General features: G+C 42.1%; 1 protein-coding gene across 1 annotated transcript; it reads right to left on the reverse strand.

Annotated features, from left to right (window-relative positions):
- Positions 1 to 4,879: 4,879 nt before the first annotated feature.
- LOC128092116 (snaclec bothroinsularin subunit beta-like) lies at positions 4,880 to 10,231 on the reverse strand. Its single transcript, XM_052705651.1, has 5 exons — positions 10,174 to 10,231; positions 8,298 to 8,512; positions 6,542 to 6,673; positions 5,405 to 5,540; positions 4,880 to 5,130 (listed from the first exon to the last, which is right to left on the reverse strand). Exons 1-5 carry the CDS (start codon positions 10,229 to 10,231, stop codon positions 5,048 to 5,050), a joined length of 624 nt encoding a protein of 207 aa, XP_052561611.1. The 3' UTR covers positions 4,880 to 5,047.
- Between the last annotated feature and the right edge of the window lie 11,942 nt (positions 10,232 to 22,173).

The raw sequence follows: 22,173 nt of genomic DNA on the forward strand, positions 1-22,173 counted from the left end.
TAGGAATCACCATAATATAAAAAAATAAATAAAATTATTCGAATTCATGGTCATGGCACATAAACAGATTCCTTCGTATCAGCTTGGGAACACGATAATTAATTGCTTTTTAAAAATGAATTAATAAATAGTATTCCCAAACATGTACAGCTTAGGGAGGATGCTCAGTTTATTGCCTGAAAATAGAAGCTTTTTGTTCATAAATAAATAGGATGTGGGAACATTTTCAAGTTTACAAGTCTGTCTGGGGGTCATATTTCTGAAAGCATTCAAGTGCCTAATGGTGCGAGCACTCCCCCCAGGAGTTTTTCTTCATCTTTTGATACCCACAGGTACTGGACAGTTGTTGCTGAAACGTGTTCTGGGAGGAGACAGACTGACTGAAAGGAGTTGCATGCTCTTAGAAAGTGATTTAAGATCAATAGGTGTTCATTCCAGGGGCAAGACTCAAGTTCATTGTTTAAGGACTTGCTATTTCTGCTGACCTTGTCCACTGATAGGCTACATTGTGAGGTACTGCTAACAGAGATAAGGCTTCTCTGGTGTGAACAAACATTATTAGGAATTTAACTGAAGTAATGGCTTCTGTTTAAATCGGTTTGTCAGTGACCTGCTGAATGCAGATTAGGCTACGGAGGCTGTGTTATTGTTCGTATTGATGCTGAAGATACAGAAATTACCTTACAAAATCTCCAATCTTTTCATTCTCATCCCTTTACTGTGGGAAGTCTTTGCATTTTGAAAAATATCTATCAGAGCGTGGGAGCACTGACAAATCAGGGTACTTTAAAACTCCAGTATCTGCTATATTCATTCATCATCAACATCTTTTGTGTCGTGGCTAATTCCACGCATGTTCATCATCATCACTTTGTGCACAGAACTGTCTTTAACAGTCACAGCCAGCTGTGAGGACATGGCACTACAGAGAGATGCCATACAGTTGATAAGTAGATTCCCATGGTTCTTGGTTATCCTCAGTCACCAACACTGGGGCGATTGAGACAGTAATCAAGTGTGCTTGTCTTCTTTCTTCTCTGGTATTTCTTATTGATGCCTGATGATTTTATGCTATTTCCCCTCCCAAAAGTGGAGGACTTAACTCTTCTAGATGTTTTCAGTTTTGACAGTCATGGTTCCTACGTGTTTGGCAGAATGTCCACTGAATGTCCACGAGAGTGCCTCCTTAGACTGAATGAATACAAATCTATGGGGCCAGATGGCGTGCATCCCAGGGTCCTGAAGGAGCTGGCTGAGGTGGTTGCCGAGCCGCTCTCCATCATATTTGAGAAGTCATGGCTGTCAGATGAGGTCCCGGATGACTGGAGGAAGGGTCACGTCACTCCCATATACAAGAAGGGGAGCAGGGAGGACCCGGGGAACTACAGGCCGGTGAGTCTCACCTCCGTGCCTGGGAAGATCATGGAACAGATCATCCTGGACAACATGCTCGACCACATAAAGAATGAGCATGTGATCCGAGACAGCCAGCACGGCTTCACCAAGGGAAGGTCATGCCTGACTAATCTTGTGGCCTTCTATGATGGAGTGACGGCATTGGTGGACGAAGGGAAGGCGACCGATGTCATTTACCTGGACCTGAGCAAGGCCTTTGACATGGTCCCCCACCACATCCTCATCTCCAAATTGGAGGGAAGTGGATTTGATGGGTGGACGACCCGATGGATAAAAAACTGGTTGAAAGGCCACAGACAGAGGGTGGTGGTCAATGGCTCTATGTCCAAGTGGAGGCCGGTAACAAGTGGTGTCCCCCAAGGGTCTGTCTTGGGACCGGTGCTCTTTAACATCTTTATTAATGACATCGATGAGGGAATTGAGTGCACCCTCAGCAAGTTTGCTGACGACACCAAGCTGAGTGGTGCGGTTCATACGGTGGAAGGAAGGGATGCCATTCAGAGGGACCTCGACAGGCTGGAGGGCTGGGCTCGGGTGAACCTAATGAGGTTCAACACGGCAAAGTGCAAGGTTTTGCATTTGGGCCAGAAGAATCCCAGGCACCCGTACAGGCTGGGAGGAGTGGTCCTTGAGAGCAGCTCGGCAGAGAAGGACCTGGGGGTCCTGATGGACGAGAGACTGAACATGAGCCAGCAGTGCGCTCTGGCAGCTCGAAAGGCAAATGGGATCCTGGGCTCCATCAGGAGAGGGGTGGTCAGCAGGGAGAGGGAGGTGATTGTCCCTCTCTACTCGGCTCTTGTGAGGCCCCATCTGGAGTACTGTGTCCAGGTGTGGAGCCCTCAGTACAAGAAAGACATGGAGATTTTGGAAAGGGTCCAGAGGAGGGCGACTAAAATGATCAGGGGGCTGGAGCACCTCCCCTATGAGGACAGGCTGAGGGAATTGGGCTTGTTCAGCCTGGAGAAGAGAAGGCTGCGGGGTGACCTCATTGCAGCCTATCAATACCTGAAGGGAACCTACACCCAGGAGGGGAGTAAACTCTTCAAAAGGGCTGACAACAGCAGGACTAGGGGAAATGGATCCAAGTTGAAGGAGGGAAGATTTAGGTTGGATGTTAGGGGGAAGTTCTTTACAAGGAGAGTGGTTAGGCCCTGGAACGGGCTGCCCAGGGAGGTTGTGGATGCCCCGTCCTTGGACGTGTTCAAGGCCAGGTTGGACGGGGTCCTGGGCAACCTGATCTGAATGTGTGTGTTTGGTGGCCCTGCTAGGCAGGGGGGTTGGAACTACATGATCCTTGAGGTCCCTTCCAACCCGGGTGATTCTGTGATTCTGTGATTCTGTGATCTGTGATTTGCAGCCCATCGTGCTTATTCTCTGCATGGAAAAAATTGTTACATAGACTGCTACCTGCAACTATACCCATCTTAATTAGTCATGTTCCTTACGTACTGAAGTAAAATGCATGTATATTGGATCTTATGTGTCATGAGTGTTACAAAATACTTCTATTCTGCTGTTAGTTACACCACCCTCGTACATATTTGGGTTGAAGACAAATTAGTAAAAATCATATCCTGATTAATATATTTATAGTTTCTAGGTGGCATAGACCTCTGTTTTACTACAGGAGCATATTTTCTGTGTTTCTGACCTGTATTCCCATGGCACAGCAGGCTTGTGGCCTGTACTGCCTTACTGTCTGAACACCGCTGGCCACACTGTGCAGTGACCTTGTAAGACAGGTATATATTTCCTTAGTCTTCCCATGACTATTTCTGCAGATATTGAATCTGCAGTCCCTTGCAGGGGTGGAAAGGAACTGTATCTGTGCACCCATGTTAGATGTTTACTTCTCTAGCAGCAGTTCAGTCCAATCCTCAGAAAACCCTTGGTGCACTCTCTTCTGTCATGCCCACATTTTCAGCGTACTCTACATGAGTAAATCTGATACCAGCCTCATAGGGAGGGAATGCACAAGTAGAGAAGCTGCTGTTTTTATCTCCATAACTATTCTTCAGTGATAATGAGATGACTGAAATGACTACCATTCTCATTCTCCCTAACTGATGAGGTGATTTGCTATCACCTCAATGGGCCAAGTAAGCACTCCTGGCCCAAACTTTTTTCCTTTATATTTTTAGGTAGTGAGGGAAAGTATTTTGAAATAGGAGCTTGCTACTAGCTGATGAAGTCAGCAATAGAGTTACTTACAACTAAGAAAGGGAAAATGAATAAATTTGCCTTAGGTAATCATAGAATCATAGAATGGCCTGGATTGAAAAGGACCACAATGATCATGTAGTTTCAACCCCCTGCTATGTGCAGGGTCACCAACCAGCAGACCAGGCTGCCCAGAGCCACATCCAGCCTGGCCTTGAATGCCTCCAGGGATGGGGCATCCACAGCCTCCTTGGGCAACCTGTTCCAGTGCATCACCACCCTCTGGGTGAAAAACTTCCTCCTAATATCTAACCTAAACCTCCCCTGTCTCAGTTTAAAACCATTCCCCCTTGTGCTATCACTGTCCTCGCAAACAGCCTCGCAAACAGCCATTCCCCCTCCTGTTTATATGCTCCCTTCAAGGACTGGAAGGCCACAATGAGGTCTCCCTGGAGCCTTCTCTTCTCTAAGCTAAACAAGCCCAGTTCCCTCAACCTTTCCTCACAGTAGAGATGCTCCAGCCCTCTGATCATCTTAGTGCCCTCCTCTGGACCCCCTCTAAGAGCTCCACGTCCTTCCTGTGCTGGGTACCCCAGGCCTGGATGCAGTACTGCAGATGGGGCCTCACAAGAGCCGAGTAGAGGGGGACAAGCACCTCCCTCTCCATGCTGGCCACCCCTTTGTTAATGCAGCCCAGAACAAAGTTGGCCTTCTGGACTGCAAGCGCACATTGCCAGCTCGTGTCCACCTTCTTGTCCACCAGGACCCCCAAGTCCCTCTCTGCAGGGAAACACACAGTAGATCATATTGAGAGCTTAGAAAACTCTAACCATGAGAGCACGGTTTTGTTTCATTTAATGGGGTGCCACCCTATTCAGTTCACAAGTGATGCACTACGTCCTGGGCCCAATGGTACACTCATGTGTACCATTTTTCCAGGAGAATCACTAATCACACCCTGTGATTTGGGCCTCATCTTGTAACTATTCCTATTTCTTGAACTAGTCATTTATCTACTGAAATATTAAAAACATTCAATTTATTTTACTTGGATCTATCTGACACGAAGAAAATAAAAATATCTAGGATTTAAAATGTATTACTTGGCATGATTAAATGGTGAAATGAATGAAGTTTTTATGCATGATTGGTAATTATTTAATAATTAAAGAGCTCTTATGAATATTCTTGAACACCCTGTGGAAAAGCTAAACGGTACTCTGATTTCATCAAGCATTCAAATAAAATCAGAATTTATTTTTATAAGATCATTATAAAGATAGTCTGCAGGAACATCACCACGATAACGCAAACAGAACAGAAATGTCACTCGCTATAACACCTCTTCTTTTTTAGTATAAGACCTTGATTTTTCCATGCAAAAGATTTTTCTGCACTAATGTATTTCAGGTGAACTCAATTCCAAATGCCGTTTCAGCCAGTCAGGTTTCATCAGTGGTTCAGTGATAGGTTAAGGGTGGACAAGGCTTGGTCTGTAAGTGCAGATGAATGGCAGCCTCTGGCTGCAAGGGGAGCTTTCCCATTGAGCCCCTCCTGGAAAAAGACAAAGGGCGATCACAAAGGAAAATCAGATGTGATAGAGAACCATTTCACTCCTGACATGAAATCATTCAATCTCAGCTTAGTCTCTGCAAATCTCCTTTTGTTTTAATTTGTGTTTCCATAGTACATACATTGCAGGTTTGTGCAATATTTTAATAAGATGGTGTTTTCTTTCTTATATTGGAAAGAGTTATCCCACTGAAATGTCAGAAGTTCAAGATCAAAGTAAACTACAGGAATCATAAATCATTCCAGTTTTCCTTACCTCCAATGTTGACCATCAGGCAAAGTTTTATGTTAAACAGGTTGTTAATTAGTCCTCCAATGGCATGGAAAATAGATGACAGAGGCCTCTGGACAAAGGTTATTAGAGATCCATCACTCCATCTCAACAATGAACCCTGCAGACAAAAAAGAAATTCTTCAGAAATCTAATGGGAATTCAGGTTGCTTTTAAATTCTGAAAGTTGTTCGGATGTTGTTACAGTTACATATTTACTGATATGGAAAAAGGACTGAGTGGAGACTTTCCTCCTTACGGTTGCTGAAAGAGTTATTGCTTGTGGGGATATCACTGTTCTGTAGAACAGCATGAATAATTCATTTTTAATTCCGTATTAGATTAATTTCACCTCATACTCTGTTCGTGAATTGTCCTCAAATAAATTGTAATTTTCTTGAATATATTTGTTATTCAGAGCAGACAATAGCACTCATGAGTAATTCATTGCAGGTAGGTGACATTCAGATTTTGAGACACTCGGGATGGACACACGGGTCACTCATGCACCCTGTTGCATGCTGAAACTTACGGAATTGAGTTTCTACTTCTAAAAGGCACTTACAAATCTGAAATTCACTTGCTTTTGCCACTCTAAAATGCTAATTTTAAATTCATCATATCAGCAAAAGCACTGGTAGATTCATTGGCTGGAACACTGGTGGGAGGACATTCTGAACAAATTCATTATAAGAATCTGAATGAATACATTCATTTATAGAACCAAGTTGAGTCTACTGACCTGGTATTCTGCTAAACTGAGATTAAGTAGAGAAATTAGTACCCACCATCCATCCTCTTCTATGAGATTTGTACCTCAGCTCTTCTTCTTCAGGTGGAATTTAATTGGAATATGATGTTAATGAGAGTTTATCCCTTCAACATTTTTTCCCTTCAACTCCTATCTTTTCCCATCTTCTGAAATCATTGAAAGAATATAACAGAAGTATTTAATACTTCTTTTAGTTTCAATGAGACTGAAATTATTTTCTATGGCAAAAAAGGGAAGATCTCCACTTGAAAAAAATAAAAAAATAAAAAATTTAATAATAGATTTATCAGTTGAGTCCTAAAGTTCTTTTGACTGATGTTCATTTTCACTTCTGGTCCTGGCATACTTGCCTTTTGGTAAGTTCCCCCTGTCCAGAACTGGGTATTCTGTTGTCCCTGAGAAAGCTTACGAAGGAATTCATTCTGTTCTGCGCTGGTGATGCTGGTTAGGTGACCTCCTGCACTTATAGCCGAACACGTTTTCTGTACAGTAGAAAGAGTGAAACACGGAAAATAAAAAATGGCTACAGCTTTGTCATGACAAGATTTCTGAATAAGGAGTGGGCAAGCTAAAAATGTAGAATGAATGATTAGGAGATGGAAAGGGACAGGCAATAAGAGAAAGTCCAAGAAAGGGAAATCTAAGAGGAGTGAAAATGGGAAGTGGCAGGGAAATCCATCGAAAGTTTGCAGTCTCAAATATGAGAAATCAAAGAGAGAAAAAGAGAGGAATGGAGAGAAGAAATGCTCAGTAAAAGTAAAGGACTGAACAGCAGGAACCAAGTGAGTAGTGTCTGTAGTGCAACCAGTTGTATAGGCTTTTTGTACAGTCAGTGAAAATTGCTCTCCAAACTGCAAGAAAGAAACTGAAGGGAGATAGAATGAAGTGGCTATCACTGGGCAGAGTTTACTGAGCAACACAGCATAGGTACCTCCACATTTTTGATAGCTAAACTCAGGCAAAATGCACTGTACAATGAAAATAAATGCAGAAAGACTGATGAGAAGAAATGGAAATTTTGGAGTAGCTGGTCAAAATGGATTCTATTTATTACATTTCTTCCTCATGTCCTCAGCCAGATGGGAAACGGAGTAGGCAGGAACACTGCTCCATTCTTGAGTTTCTCTAAACTCAACTCAAAAAGCTTGATTTGCATTTGATAAAGAAGGATACCTTTTTCTGCACCTTGAAGCAAGAGCACTGTAGCTGGTGTTTAGGCTCAGAGGAAAAATCTGAGAAGAGTTTTCTTCTCTTCATCCTGAGGCATTTAAACTGCATGCACTCTTGTAGACAGGGTTTAAGAGTAATACAACCAAAACTTTTATGGAAATGTTTGGTTTAGTTTTCAAAATACAGCATCAAGTGCAGGGCTTCAAGTTATAGGGCTCACTTGATTTCATCCAAACAGGCAGCAAAATGAAGTCAGAATGTCTTTTAGGAAGTATCACAAAGTGGAAAAGGGATTTGATGAATCAGTCAAAGGCCAAAGCCAGGACATATGAAGCTGTGCGCCACAAGAAAAGCAGGGGGTGAACCATCTCAAATATAACTTGTAAGTTTGGTGTCCTCTTACAATCAGCGATCCCCAAGAATCCCCCCATCTTCTCTTCACTGGTGTATTTTTTTCCCAGAGTGCCCAGGGAAGTGGTGGAGTCACCATCCCTGGAGGTCTTAAAGAAATGTGTAGACATGACATTGAGGGACATAGTTTAGTGGGCAGCGTAGGTGGTAAGTGGATGGTTGGACTAGATATTAGAGGTCTTTTCTAACTTCTATCATTCTATTATTATAGATGCTTCATTTTAGGGCTTGAGGAAAATAGACCCCAAGCTCAAAAAACTCGAAAGGGATACAGAAAGAGAGGAGAAATGGCAACTCCAGGTCTGTGTTCCAAGCAGGAGGTGGTTAATTGTAGAAGTCTGTTATTTTGTGAAGCAGAGTATAACCAGTCTCATCAGGACACTGGTATGAATATCAGGTACTTTTGGTCAACACTGGTACATGACAGAAGCAGCAGAAAGGGAGGAAAAAAGAGTTAGGCACAAAAAATAACTGTGGGAAGCAGAGAGGAAACGATAAACGCTCCCATTTTGAGCAACCGAGTACCTCAGCTTCCAGCCATGTCATTCTCTCTTGAATAAACATGTAACAGTAGCCTTCGTAACGAATCCAGCCTTTCTGGCATCGACTTCGACAGACCCGCTTTGCAGATGAGTCTTGTTGAGACGGGTTAGGAATTATGTTATGTTCAGGCTTAAGTTTGTCAAAAAAGTCAAACAAGAACCGAGCATTGCGATGCTTGCCTGTGGAGTTGCCAGCACCTGAAAGAAACACAGAATAAACTCAGAAGTCTCGCTCATCTTTCCAGAAAAGAAAGTATTATTTCCCTGTAACCTCTTGAATCGACTAACCCCAGTTCAACATCTCACAGGCATGTCCACTAAAGTGAAACTACAAAACGAAGGGCACCCAGACAATTTTTTTCCTTTTTTTTTTTTTTTTAATAAGAAATGTAAAACATCAGTACATGAAGGGCACTAATTTAGGATTCAGATGCCATTGAGGTTACAAGCAGAATTAACTTGCTGTTGTCGTTACAGAGTCCAGTGGGTGCAGCAGTACTTTAGCAATCTATTCCAGTGTGTGGTGCAATGCATCACATTTGTGGATCTGTCCCCTGGAAACAAAGCAGCAGGTTCAGCAGGCCAGCTCTGAAAGGTGTGCAAGACTCTGTGGATTCCCAAGAGTCATCAGCATGTGGCTTGCCTGGCTGGAATTGTAGTATATTAGTCTCTCTTTGCTAGAGAGAGCCTATCTCTGCAAAAGTAATAGGGATTTCAGGCTGGTTCATCACACTGCTTTAGAAGAGAACAAAATACATCTGTCAGACCTGAATTAAGATGGATTTTGTTGAAAGTTCTTGGAATTGATTTCTTTCCAGTTTCCTTATTGGTGAGTAGTCAGCAGAGTTGGGTTCAACTTACAAAATATCATTGATTTCTCTCCCCAAACCACAGCTTGTAATTTCCTCTACAATTATAGAGCAGGTCTGCTTAGAAACTACTTGTATCCATTCAAAGTTTCATCTTGTGGAAACCACATTTCTCCTCTCTTTGGACAGATGTGCTTGGCACAAGTCCAGACCGAAAAAAAAAAAAAAAAAAAAAAAGAAAAAGGAAGGTATGTCAAATATTTTCCTCCCGTATCCTCTTTTCTGCTTCCTGAAAGGAGATTCACAGCATTACTGTTTCAGCACTCTCTGAGTGCTTTTGGATTTCTGGCCATCCCAAGCACTGAGATTTGCTAAGGTGCTGCTCATGCCTTCTCAGAATACCTAGCATGTTGCAGTCTTTCTCCTCTAAGACACAACAGGGCACAAAACAGTGGGCATGTCTTTTGCCCTGATATAGTGCCATGCCACCACAGCCTAGCCAAGCCAAGGTGATTGCACAATTGGCTCTGACTTGGCTAGCAGTCATACATTTCTCCTTGTGTAGAACTTCAGCAACACACAGGGAAAGTCTCCACCTTCTCTTGGCATTCTCTGTGACCTTCAAAGTAACCCATCCCTGTGCAGGGAGTCCCTGCCGTGGAAAGAGCTTGGCTTCTGGGTTTGAGTGAGAGAGTCAGATAAACCACAGGACCTGGTCTGGACAGATAAATCAAGGAACTAATGACAGTTTGCAGAGCTTTGCAAGAGAGAAGCTTGCACTGTGGCAAGGTCACATGCAATGGCTCTAACTTCTGTTTTTCCTGAGTACTTTTTTGAAAAGGTCAAGATGACACTAAACTCATTTTACATCTAGAAAACTATCTCAGATCTTCAGCCTTAATGACTGTGAAGTAAGCCTGTTCTGGCAACAGAGGCAAAAAGTTGAAGCAAGGAGACAGGTTTTATGTCTATATACATACATACATATATATATGTATATGTATATTTACAATGTTATACATACATACAACCAAATCACGTTAAACTCACCTTCTGAGCCAGAGAGAGCTAAGGCTCCAAAAAGGAAAAATAGAAACAGATGGGTCATTGTCAGGAGACCTGGTGATCCTCCTGCCTGTGACCTGTAAAGAGCAGAAGGTGGTCAGTGTGGTACTTAAACACTGGTGGAAGCAGGAAAGATCTGCCACCTCATGAAAGAGACTTGCAGCGGTGTATTTCACTGCACTGGGGAGAGCATGCACATGAGGTGGACTGAGAACTGCAGGGCCTATAGCATTGTGGCCAGCATGAAAAAGCTCAGCAAGTGACCTGCAGTGTATGTCCCTGGGGTCAATACTGCTGCCAATCCTTGCTAAGATCTTAGTTAATGCCCTTTGTGATGGAACACAGTGTACCATCCATAACTCCGCAGATGATTTAAAACTAGGAGGAGTAGTTGACATGCCAAATGGTTGTGCTGCCCTTCAGAGGGATCTCAACGGACTGGAGAAATGGGTAAACAGGCAGCTCATGGAGTTCAACAGTGCAAATACCAAGTCCTGTCTCTGGTGAGGACTAACCCCAGACACCAGTGCGGGCTGGGAGCCAACTAACTAGAAAGCAGCTCTTTGAAGAAGGAGCTGGTGGACAACAAGCTGACCATGAGACAGCCACGCACTTTAAAAAACAAGGACAATAGCCTCCTGGGTTGCATTAGGAAAAAGATAGCTAGCAGATTGAGGGAAGTAATAATTCTTCTCTGTTTAGTTCTAGTGCTCGGCTCTCCAGTACGAGATAAATATAAATGTAGTAGAGTGAGTCTAGCAAATAGCCACAGTGATGAAAAATTGACTGAAGCATCTTTCGTATGAGATGAGAAAGATGAGACTGTTCAGCCCAGAGAACAGAAAGTTCTGAGGACACCTCATTATGGCCTTTTAGTATTTAAAGGGAGTTTACAATCAGGAAAGATTTTTTTTTTTTTTACATTCTAACAGTGATAGGATAAGGTGGAATGGTTTTAAACTAAAAGAGGGGAGATGTAGGTATTAGGAGAAAATATTTTAGTCCCAGGGTGGTGAGGCAGACTGCCCAGAGAAGCAGTGGGTGCTCCATCAGTGGAGGCATTCCAGGCCAGGTTGGATGAGGCCTTGGCAGCTTGAGCTGGTGGGTGGCAGTCCTGCTTATGTCTACAGCAGGGGGGTTGGAACTAGATAGGCTTTAAGGTCCCTTCTGACCCAAACCATTCTATAAGTTTGTGATTCTATAATTCTTCTGACTCCTTCCTGCTGTAAATTCTCCCTCTCAATCCACCTTATCCTTACTTCTTTCTGCCTACTCTGGTAGTGCATTTCCTGCTCCTTTGCTTACACCATTTATGGCAAAGTCACTACCTCTGCATCACTTCAGAATGTTGCTCAGCTCACCAATCAGAATTTCAGATCAGAATCAGTTTTTTTGTTAGATTTTCCCCCCATTTTTCAGCATAGATTTTCTCTTTCCAAATTGTCCTGTTTCTCATTTGCTTTAGCGCACACATGAAGAAATTATTATCCATCTTCTCTCTTTATTTTTTTTTTTTAAAACCAATTTTCACATTTCTTGTTTTAGTAAATCAGCTCTGAAGCATATGAGCAGAATGCAGGAGAATGAACGGAAAGTAAAACAGCCCTGGCATTTGTCAGGGATAACTTGTAGGGAAGGTGTCACACAGTTGCTTTGGCAGAATCAAAAAAACACCTCCAGAGCTACTGCAGTGTATACAAGCAAGGATGAAACAAATAAGGACAGAATTGACGCAGGGCTGAAAGCAGCAGCAGAAGGTTGGACTTCATTCATTCAGTGTACGGACAAAAAGAACTGAAATGCCATTGCTATGAGAAATAGAGAGATTTTGATGGACCTCAGATTGAGTTAACACAAATCATTTGGTTAGTAACTCCTACACAGAGCAAATCAAAGATAGTCCCAGTTTGCACATATTTTGACCTTCACTAGGCTATAAAAAACCCATAGAGTGATTTCATTTCAGTTGTTGTGGTGGCTCTGGATTGACAATTGAGTAAAGAAGATTGAAACCATGCCTATTGTGAAATTGAAATCACACCTATTGCATGGAAAAGTTACATCCGTAGTGCTAAAGAGATAGAGAAGGTGTAAGGAGCAGATAACATATGAGAATGATACCTCTGTAAAACAGAAAGTGGCAGGTATGTATAAATATATTTTCATATAATGTACACACTCCTATGAACACGCATGCATATTTGTAAACTTACATGAGCATAAATATACAGACATAAAGATACAAAACAGCTATGCAGAGATATTAAAAATGAGTATTTAAACCCACCACCTTTGCCGATAAGCTGGGGTGGTTCTAAGAAAAAATGGTGAAAAGAAGATACCAGTTTATGGATGTGTGTTCTTCCCTTTAATTCCTTCCTCCTCTTCTCTTTAGGGGAGAAATCTTTGTCTTTGAGGTATTTATATTATGGCAGCTTTTGCTAGCATGGTTCTTTGCTCTGGTAAATGAAACCACCTCCAGTATTATCCCCGACAGCTTTTGCTGTGGGAGTATTTTCCCTCAAACATGAGTGGGTGGGATCTGATTCTCACCATACTTTGTGTACACTGATTGAAATGTCTGTGTGTATTAGGGCCTTAATCTGAAACACACCCTTAATCTGGGCAATTAAGTGAGAAGTCACATGGGTCCTCAGGGCGAATTCCTATCTCAGCACCAGAGGCGGTGGGGCTGTGCCTCAATCAGTGAGGGGCTGAGAGGCTTCTGTGGAAATACCATCACTGGACAAAACCAGGGCAATCAGCCTTGGCATCTTTAGCCAGTGCGTAAACATGTTTTCTGTGGCTAGACAGGTGTGCGAATGGAAGTATCACTTAAGCAATTGTGTGCATGTGCTCTGTTTGTGCTCTCTTGTGAACAGGTACCAGTTCATCCCTGTGTTGGCTGCAGGGCAATACCTAATGGGGACTTTGCATGAACTATCCCTGCGGGAGTATTTTTACATAAGGCGGGTATTGAGCTCTGCTGGTAAAACAATATTGTATGGTACAATGCTGAGAAGCTTTTCAAGCTCTATTAAATTTACATAGGCTCCTACCCATTTCTTTAATCCAGTTCAAACATCCTCATGTACAACAAATATCTTCCCTAGTGGCTGAAAAAAAGCCCTGACGCATAGTACACATTTGCACTGATGCACTTACATAAAATCCAAATATTTAGTAAAGAGGTTGAAATGACCTCCATTCTTCCTCTACATAAATACAGGCCTTACCACTGTTAGGCCCAGAAAAATCCATTCCTTAAAATTGTTCTTCACTCTTTGTCAGATGTGGAATATATTTCAATGAGGACATTCTCCATGGACACCACAGGCTGGAATCCAGGTCTTTCTTAGAATGGTGACGTGGTTGGTTTTCATGAGCTTGCTCCACAAACACCAGCAGCTTCTTGGAATGCTCTGTTGGAAGCCCACACTCAGCCTCATCACTCAGTACAGTTGGTATCTCAACTCTCTCAAGAGAATGAGATCTAAAAACACATTGGGAAACACTTTTTTAGGTGAACTTTTTATGTACTGACTGCAAAACTGCACTTGACTTCAGAAAGCTGCTTCATCTTGCTAGGAATACAATGTAATATATATTCTGTCTTTGATGATGACCAGTTGTGGATGAGGATTATTGTGCTAATCCTATGGTATGAGAGGAAAAAAGTGACCAGATTTTTATATCCACTCTCTCCATAAAATATTAAATATTAAAGAAGTTATTTATACAAAGCAGTAGTCTCTTTGCTACAGCTATATGCATAACTCCTACAAATGCTGATAGATTTCATCACATTTTTTTGTTTTATTCTTAAGTAGTAAATGAATTAACTGTGATCATGCCCTAAACATTCATTACCTTGTACTATTTGCTGGATCTTTTTGACAAATAGTCCTCGTGAACAGCTGTATTCCAAATGTTCATGCAGGTATGTAAGCCATGCTTTATATGCTGTTCTCTTGACTCAAGGAAATTATCAGTAATAAGATTTCAGGTTGTGAATTTAGCATTTGATTTCTATGAATATCTTACTTATTGGAAAGTTAGTGTCTCGTTTTTTCGTTTGATAGTATATCTGTGCTAAATTTATACAGAATCATAAAATCCTCTGAGTTGGAAATAACTCTTAAATGCTAATCCAAGGTTACAGGAATTCAAGGGTCACACCTAAAAATGTGCTTTTCAAATTTTCAAGATCTTCACAGCCCACAACCCCTGATATAAACCAGCTGGCCACTGCGTTAAAACGTATCTGAAACTTCTTCCCTCTACTTCAGCTTCATCATTCAAAGATGAAGCTGGTTTGCTTGAATTACAAAGAATTTTCATAGGACTTAGCTGGAATCTTACGGCCTTTATGAAGATACCTCTTTGCTGTCTGGTTCTCATAGCATGGACATATTCTGTTTCCCAAAACCACTGGCCGATGTTAGGATGCATGATGCTACTCATTTGCAGTTTAACTCTCAGCAGTCCCATGAATCTACACAGAGATAGTTTTGAAGGCTGAGCAGGGGTTTCACTGGGAGAGTCAGAGCAGTCAGCTGCATTGCAAAACAGCAAAGATGTGGTCAACCGAAACAGCAATGCAATGGCTGAGGTTGTGCAAAACACTTAGATCAGTTCCCAGAGCTCTCTGTCACACTTTCTATCTTCCCCTACTCTCCTTTTCTCTCCCCCTGCTCCTGTGTTGCTAGGATGTGTGTCAGCAGAATGGAAATGATACTGTTCCTGGGGGAAATGAAATTTAATATTAATACTTTCTCCCGTAGAAAAGTGAAGGGTGAGTCAAAAATGAATAGAGTTTCTTTTATATACGAAGTCTTTCATTCTGCATGGTAACTCAAAGCACAGCACTGTGAATTTAATGTTACCAACTCCAGTGGCTGTGTAGTCAAACACAGCAGGCTTTGTGCATTAAGCAGTAATGTCTCATTAGCAGGAGTTTCACTAACAAAGAAATAGGGGAGAAATGCTCATCAGAGCATTTCTCTGTGGGCAGTATTTGATATAAGTGTCACAAGGAGCTCTTACTGCCCACTGAGCTGAAATCAGGTAGGATAACCTCAGTTAAATGGACCCAGCTTTCCTCTCTGCCTTTCCAGCCTCCGTGGCTTCCCGTTTCTTTATATTCCTCCTCAAAATGCAGCTTCCTGCTCTCTTCTGCAGTGACCTCTATGTCCATATTGCCCTTTTTGTTTCCAAACAAGATGGTTTAATACAATTTGAGATGTCAGAATTTGATGGTCCAAAGCTCAAAGCAAGCAGCTTTGTCTGTTTGTTCAAGTAAGAAAGCTACCTCTGCCCTCAGAGACCTTTCTGTCATCTCTCACTGTATTTGCGCTATGTCCTGCCATATCCTGCCAGATGCTGTTATAAGGAGCTGGTGCTTTCCCATACTTCAGTTCCCCATGGGAAAGGTGGTATAAATAAATAAGGATGACATAATCTGCATCTGAGATTGCTAGTTGGATTGAAATTAGTGTATTCTCTGAAAACTGTTGTAAGCTTCCTCTAGGGTGCAAACTATGATTCTTTTCAACTCAGTACCACAAAATTAGAGGATTAGAAGGAATTAAGAACTGAGACTGTCCTATGGTGGTTTTTGGTGGTTCTTAACGGGTTGCAGTCAGTAACTTATAGGATAAAGCATTTTCACAGTGCTACTTTTAGTGAGTTTATGTTCTTCTTTTCCCAGACGATCAGACCCTGTTCCTGGTGTACATGGTCCTGTTTTCTTCTCTGTCTCATTTTAAGGAGGGACAGGCATTTCACCACCTTTTTCTCTTCAGCAGTTGTTTCCCACCTCCTTCCATCCCTATCAGTTTTTACTTCAATCTGAAATAGAGCTGATCTTCTCTTTTTGACCATTTACATGACCCTTGTGTTGATTATGAGAAAATATATGAGTTGAAAGACGTTAGGCTGTTATTAGGACCTTGCTGCTATTTGACATCAGACAAATGGGGCTAAATTGGGGTGTTAGTTCCAGAGACTGTACCATCCTTGACTACCATGCAGTAAGGAAGTCTTTCCAAAGTTCAGTCATGTGATAGCTGGATTACACCAAATAAAAAATAATAGTAAGACACATCACACTTCACAATAAGGTTATTTTTCCCTGGTTTGTAGGCTGAAAGCTTTTGGTAGCCAAACGTACTGAGATATGCTCCATCCCTGGAGGCATTCAAGGTCAGGTTGGATGGGGCCCTGGGCAGCCAGCCAGTGGGTGGCAACTGCCACAGCAGGGGGGTTGGAGCTCGATGATCTTTAAGGTCCCTTCTATCCTAAGCCATTCTTTGATTCTATGAAGTAATCCTGTGCAGCCCTCCATGCTGGTGAATAGATATTTCCACCTGGTCAAAGAGCATATCAAACAAGAGGCCACTATTACTTCTGATGTGCTGCTTTCCCCATTTGTGGCCAGTCATAGGCAAACACAAAGGGAAGAGGGGGCAAAATAACAACAGATCTGAGGAAAATGAAGTGCTCTGTGCTTGCAGGATCAAACACAGATGGCCAGTCACAGATGGATGCTTTGGGCTGGCAGGTCAAACCACAACAGCCATCACTCTGATCTGGCTCACTTCCCCAGTTAACTGTGTAGCCTGGTCAACTCTCTTTCTCTTTCCCAGTCTGGGCATAACTGCATTTCTTTGTTGGCTGCAGAGCCGTCAGTCTCAACTCAGATGAAAATCTGAGGGTGAGACTTAGAGAAAGGGCAGAAGATGGAAGAGATTTGAATGCAGTGTAAATGGGAGAACTGTGTACTTTTTGGTCGTAGCCCAAGTACTGGATGTGGTCAGGAAGGAGGTATGGTATACTACTGGAGGTAGGCATCTCTTGGTGCCATTGTGATTCCTCAGGTCTAGCAGGGCCTTGCTGCTGGAATGGAGTAGATACATGCTGATCCCTGCCCCTTCTAGAAGTCCTCCTTTCCTCTTTCACCTACTTGCCTATTTTTTTTTCATATGCAAAAATGAGATGAACTCATCCCTTCATTATCTTATTACTTCTGCTGTATCTTTTAATTAACTCATTTCCGACTCCAAGCAATCTCTATACATTCCTTGGGGTTTTCCAGCTGGCGGGTTTTATTGGCGTAATTCAATCTCCCTCTCCTCCTTTTCCATCTTTGCTGTCTGTGCTCAGTGTTCAAGACTAACAGAGTATTTATAAATCTGTGCATGCTTCCCAAGCTAGCGTTCCCAACTACTGTAAGCCTCACTCATTATTGTTCATGCTTGTAGAAGTCAACAACCGAATTTAAGGAATACTCAGCTTTACTAGCTTTACTGAGATCAACAAAACATGGCAAAAATACTTTAAAGTCTTCTTCCTCCTGTCCTCATTCTTGGACTTGTAGTCCCCAGCCAGTGATGAGCTATGCTGGCATGACTATACACTGTGAATGGAGCTGCTATCTTTTGGCCTGCTGCCATCTGCCACCTCAAAGTGCCCATCATTTTGGAGCTAACAAAGGGGATCTCTAACCAGGATTGTGTCATGGAAACATGCTCTTAGTGATTTTTTAAATGGTTAAAAGTGTTCCAATATATCCTTTACTCTGTATTTTTCTTTCTTGTTTTTATTCTCTGCTTCATTTAATAAAACCCCGCTGCAAGAGAACAGTGAAAGAAGAAAAAAATATGAAAGAAAAATCCCATTCAAAGCCATGTGAAATTACTTTTGAATCAGATGCAAATTTGGTCCTACTGTTCACAGATTGCAGTGTGCTGCCTTTCTCTGACAGGATCTGAAGCGAAGAAGGCAGAAGTGTTATCTCTACAGCACCATGAAACTTAATGATAGCAGGACTATGGGGAAAACAGTGTACCACCACCATGTGCTCAGTCTCCAGCAACAGAGCTCACTGGGTAAGTGCCTGCTGGCACTGCTAAGTACATCACTAACCGAAAGCTATTGGAGCCTAGAGTGTAAAGCTGGAGTTGGAGAGGAGGTTTATGGGCTGTGTAGTCACCACATACGCACACACAAATGCACACGGGATAGGAAGGCCTTGTGGAACCTTATGACTATTGAACTGTACCCTTCTTGATGGAAATTATGACAGCACCAACAGGTCCAGACTTTGTGCTTCCAGCTTTTCACATGAATTTCTTCACGGTGAAAGTTCTTGTGCCCTTCCACTGTCACTAACCATAGAAAAGTTAAATGCAGACAGCTGGAGAGTAAATGCACAGATGGGCTATTTGTCCTGTCCATCCACTTGCTCCATAGCCATGTTGCCTATGCCTTTATGTCTTTTTTCTCCATGCTCTGTAGCTCAATGAAAATTATGAATCTTGGTCTTCCAGGAACCATTACAGTAGCGTTGCAACCTTTTCCTGAGAGAACACTGTCAGCTGAACCTTCTTGGAGACATGCAATAACATGCATAACATGAGTTTACCTAATACTGAAGAATTGGATATCACCCAGGGATGGTTAGGTCTCACACAATTAAAGATTACTTTAGGACAATACTAACACTGGTTGCACTACTTAGATTTCTAGGAGGGAATGTTGGTCTACAGTGCACCGAAAGAAAGAGAGAGATGCGGAATGTTGCCCATTTAGTTCTCCTAGCTGAGCCCATATCTTTGATATTTTAGACAAGTCTGCTACTACTCTCGTGAATCATGGCAAGAGTAGTGCCACATCACTAGGAGATGCTGGCTGTTAGCAGAAGGCTCAACAGCTCCAGATTTTAATTGAGTACGGTATCTTCAGACTCCATCATTCAAACTTGGTGAATTGGTCAGTTGGCCTTACAGACTTCTGCTGTGAGCAGTGCTGCTGTGTGTGTGTGGCTATGCTGGCTTTAGTGCACTACAGGAGCCTTCTTCAGTACATGCTCCCACCTCTGCAGCAGTTCTAGGGGCATGTGGTCTCGCAATCCACTTGGGCAGCAGCAATCACAGGACATGCATATTTATCTGATGACAGATTAATTTCCATATTCCCCCACCTGTCATCCAAGTCACATTACCCAAGAAGTCAAGTTTTATACCTCCTTCCTGGACTAAGCTCGTGAGAAATCCCCCAGCAAAGTCTCATCTAGAAAGATGTCTCAATTGAAGAATTCAGCTGGCTCTAAATGAGAAGACAGATTGTACAGACACAGAAATCTGAGGTAAAGATATGTCTGACAGCTGCTAAATTCTTTCTGATCATCACTTTCTGTTGGGTTATTCTGCCTCTGGTGAATGTAATCTTAATAGTATTAACTGTATTATTTTTCTCTGTTCTACCATCATCTAGGAACTCGTATAGGTTAAGTGCTACCAGGTGAACATGGTGAATTCTTGTCCTTTAGATCCATGTTAAATAATTAAAAAACACCCCAGCTTAAATAAATAAATAAACAAATAGAATCTGGATTGCTGTTTCTAAACTGTGTGTTTATATGAGCAAAAGGGAACAGGTTTGTTACAAGAGTAGACCAGAAATGGCTTACAAAGACAACATGAAACTGCTCCCATCTGGCCATGCTGATGATTTAAGCTGGGATTTTCAAAAGCACCTGATGTAGTGATGTGCCCAAAACCAAAAGGCTTTGCCAAATTTCCAAACTTTAATGTGGAATGAAGAGCACCACTGCGTGCACCACATCTGAAATACTCCACTCTGCAAACTTACTGGGTGTTTTGCTGACCAGTTTTGTTCCTGTTTGGAAGGGAAATGACTTGGACAAGATTAGTGTTTTTGCTTTCTCTCAGCTCCCCCAGTCATCTGTAGCAGTAGCAATACTTTGTTCTATTTGCTCTCATTTCAAGGTCTTCAGTGTGTGTCAGCAAGTCTACTTAGGCTTGGCAGGGAGAGAGATGTATTAACTGTTCTGCTGCACCATTCCCCTGGAGTCTTTTGATTACCTTTAAAAAAAGAAAAAGAAAATTAAAAAAAAGGACTAAAAACATAGAACAATTAGGAATCTCCATCCTGCTTCTGAAGCCTCAGTGATGTTACCAAGTGCCTGAACACCTTGAACAATAAAACAGCCTGTCTAATCATAAATCATAGAATGGCCTGGGTTGAAAAAGACCACAATGATCATCTAATTTCAACCCCCCTTCTATGTGCAGTGTCACCAACCACCAGATTAGGCTTCCCAGAGCCACATCCAGCCTGCCCTTGGATGCCTCCAGGGAGGGTGCATTGGGATGATTATGAAGCAAAGGAATGTGATACTTAGGTGAGATTTCAAACCTTATCTCTCAGTTAGCAAGTACCCTCAATAGACAAATGAAACAGGATGAGGTATACATGTTTCTGGCAGAAATGTGTTGAAGTGAAGCAAAGACAATACTGCTGATGGCTATATTGTTGTTGAACAATGAGGAGGATGTACCTAAGGGCTGATGGCACTAAATGGCACCTTTTCTCATGGCATCTTTTCAGAAAAATGAACTTACACAGCTACAGCTAGTCAAAATTTTCCATCTGTATTATTTTCAGATAAAAATGGGGCTTAAACTAAAAATAAACCCAAAACCTCAGTTTTCCAAGGAAAATCTTTTGACTTGTGAGGTGTATTCCCACCTCATAGCTTAGCTGATGCAGAAGAACACTGCATGATATACTGCTATGATACAGAGAAAATGAGCCATTTGGGGCTTGACATGACAAAGCTTGTGCATATGATTTTCTCTCAAGAAATGTATAAGACTGGGTTGAAAATGAGGCCCAGCTTTTTAAAATGAAAAATAAACAGTTCCCAGAGGAAAAAATAAGCTCTTAACAATTTTAATTAATTTTGTATCTGCTCCTCCCCCCAAAACCAAGATATCTGGGAGCACGTACAGGAATACCTCCAGACACTGTGCTAACAACCTAATAAAAATATTTACTTACATTGACTTTGATTCAATTAGTGATTTATTTTAATTATCTGACAGAAATTAACTACCTTTCTTTATTAGATCCCAAATAAAATTAATTTAATTTAATTCTACTGACTTGAATAACTCACAGAGGGGAAGAGCTGAATATTGGCTGGCGAGGAGTGCAGGCTGTTCAGCTCCTTGCAGAATGGGACCTTCTGAAGGCTCCCCTCTCCATGGGCTTGCTCTGCGTCTCTCCAGCACTTGAAAGAATCACAGACTTGTAAGGGATAATGAAATCTCTGTACAATTATAATGGATTGCTAAAAGTATCAGAGTTGTTGTAAATAAATCATTGTATCAAGCTCATTTAGACTGAGTCCTACCCTCAGATGGCTTGTAACACAATCCCAGCTCTGAAAGTCAGCCATTCCTTCACAATTAGATTTATCACTAATCAGAAATGGAAGCTTTCCTTGCCAGCCCTGAACTGCGCTTGAAAAAGTTGGGCTTCAGCCTCAAAGCTGTGTTTATTCGTTTACTCAAATCTAAAAAAACCCCACCCATCTGCAAAGATTTAGGTGGCCTAGTTATTAATTAAAATATATGGTGACTACCTCACAGTGTGCATCATCCACATTAACCCAGCCATCTAGTAAATCATAGCAGCAGAAAGTCTTCTTTCACCTCCATGTGCTTTGGCAACACACCTTCCATCCTCCTCAAAAAATCCATTACTTTCATGGTTTACAGCAATCATGTCCCTGCAAGCCTCAATTGTCCTTTTCCACAAAGCCTGGCAGGAAGAGGCACATGAGAAAGGAGCCAAATACGCGTTGTGACCGGAGACAGAGATCTCTCCCAACTGGTTTGGGTGGTACGCCAGTGGGATTTGTGTCCTGAAAGGCTTCGGGTCACTCTTAATTCAGGGCCAAATTCTCATGCAGGAGTAAAATCCTCTCCCCCATAAATAAGCAAACAAAATTAGCGCTAAGCAAATTCATCTTCTGCAAACATGTATGTTACGATTTTGTTGAGAGCAGGTTGAATGTGAGTCAGCAGTGTGCCCTGGCAGCCAGAAGGGCCAACCATGCCCTGAGGTGCAGCAGGCCAAGCACTGCCATGGGGTGAGGGGTAGGGTTGTCCCCTC

This window comes from Tympanuchus pallidicinctus, unplaced genomic scaffold (genome assembly GCF_026119805.1).
Source record: "Tympanuchus pallidicinctus isolate F22 unplaced genomic scaffold, pur_lepc_1.0 scaffold6, whole genome shotgun sequence".
In the NCBI taxonomy this organism is placed as follows: Eukaryota; Metazoa; Chordata; class Aves; order Galliformes; family Phasianidae; genus Tympanuchus; species Tympanuchus pallidicinctus.

Bases quoted from the DNA above. Each gene is read 5' to 3' on its own strand.
- LOC128092116 (XM_052705651.1), bottom strand. From the start codon at position 10,231: ATGACCCATCTGTTTCTATTTTTCCTTTTTGGAGCCTTAGCTCTCTCT. The intron at 8,513-10,173 runs GTGAGTTTAACG...TGTTTCTTTCAG, and splicing joins AGCTCTCTCTGGCTCAGAAG to GTGCTGGCAACTCCACAGGC. The intron at 5,131-5,404 runs GTAAGGAAAACT...GTCTTTTTCCAG, and splicing joins CCTGATGGTCAACATTGGAG to GAGGGGCTCAATGGGAAAGC.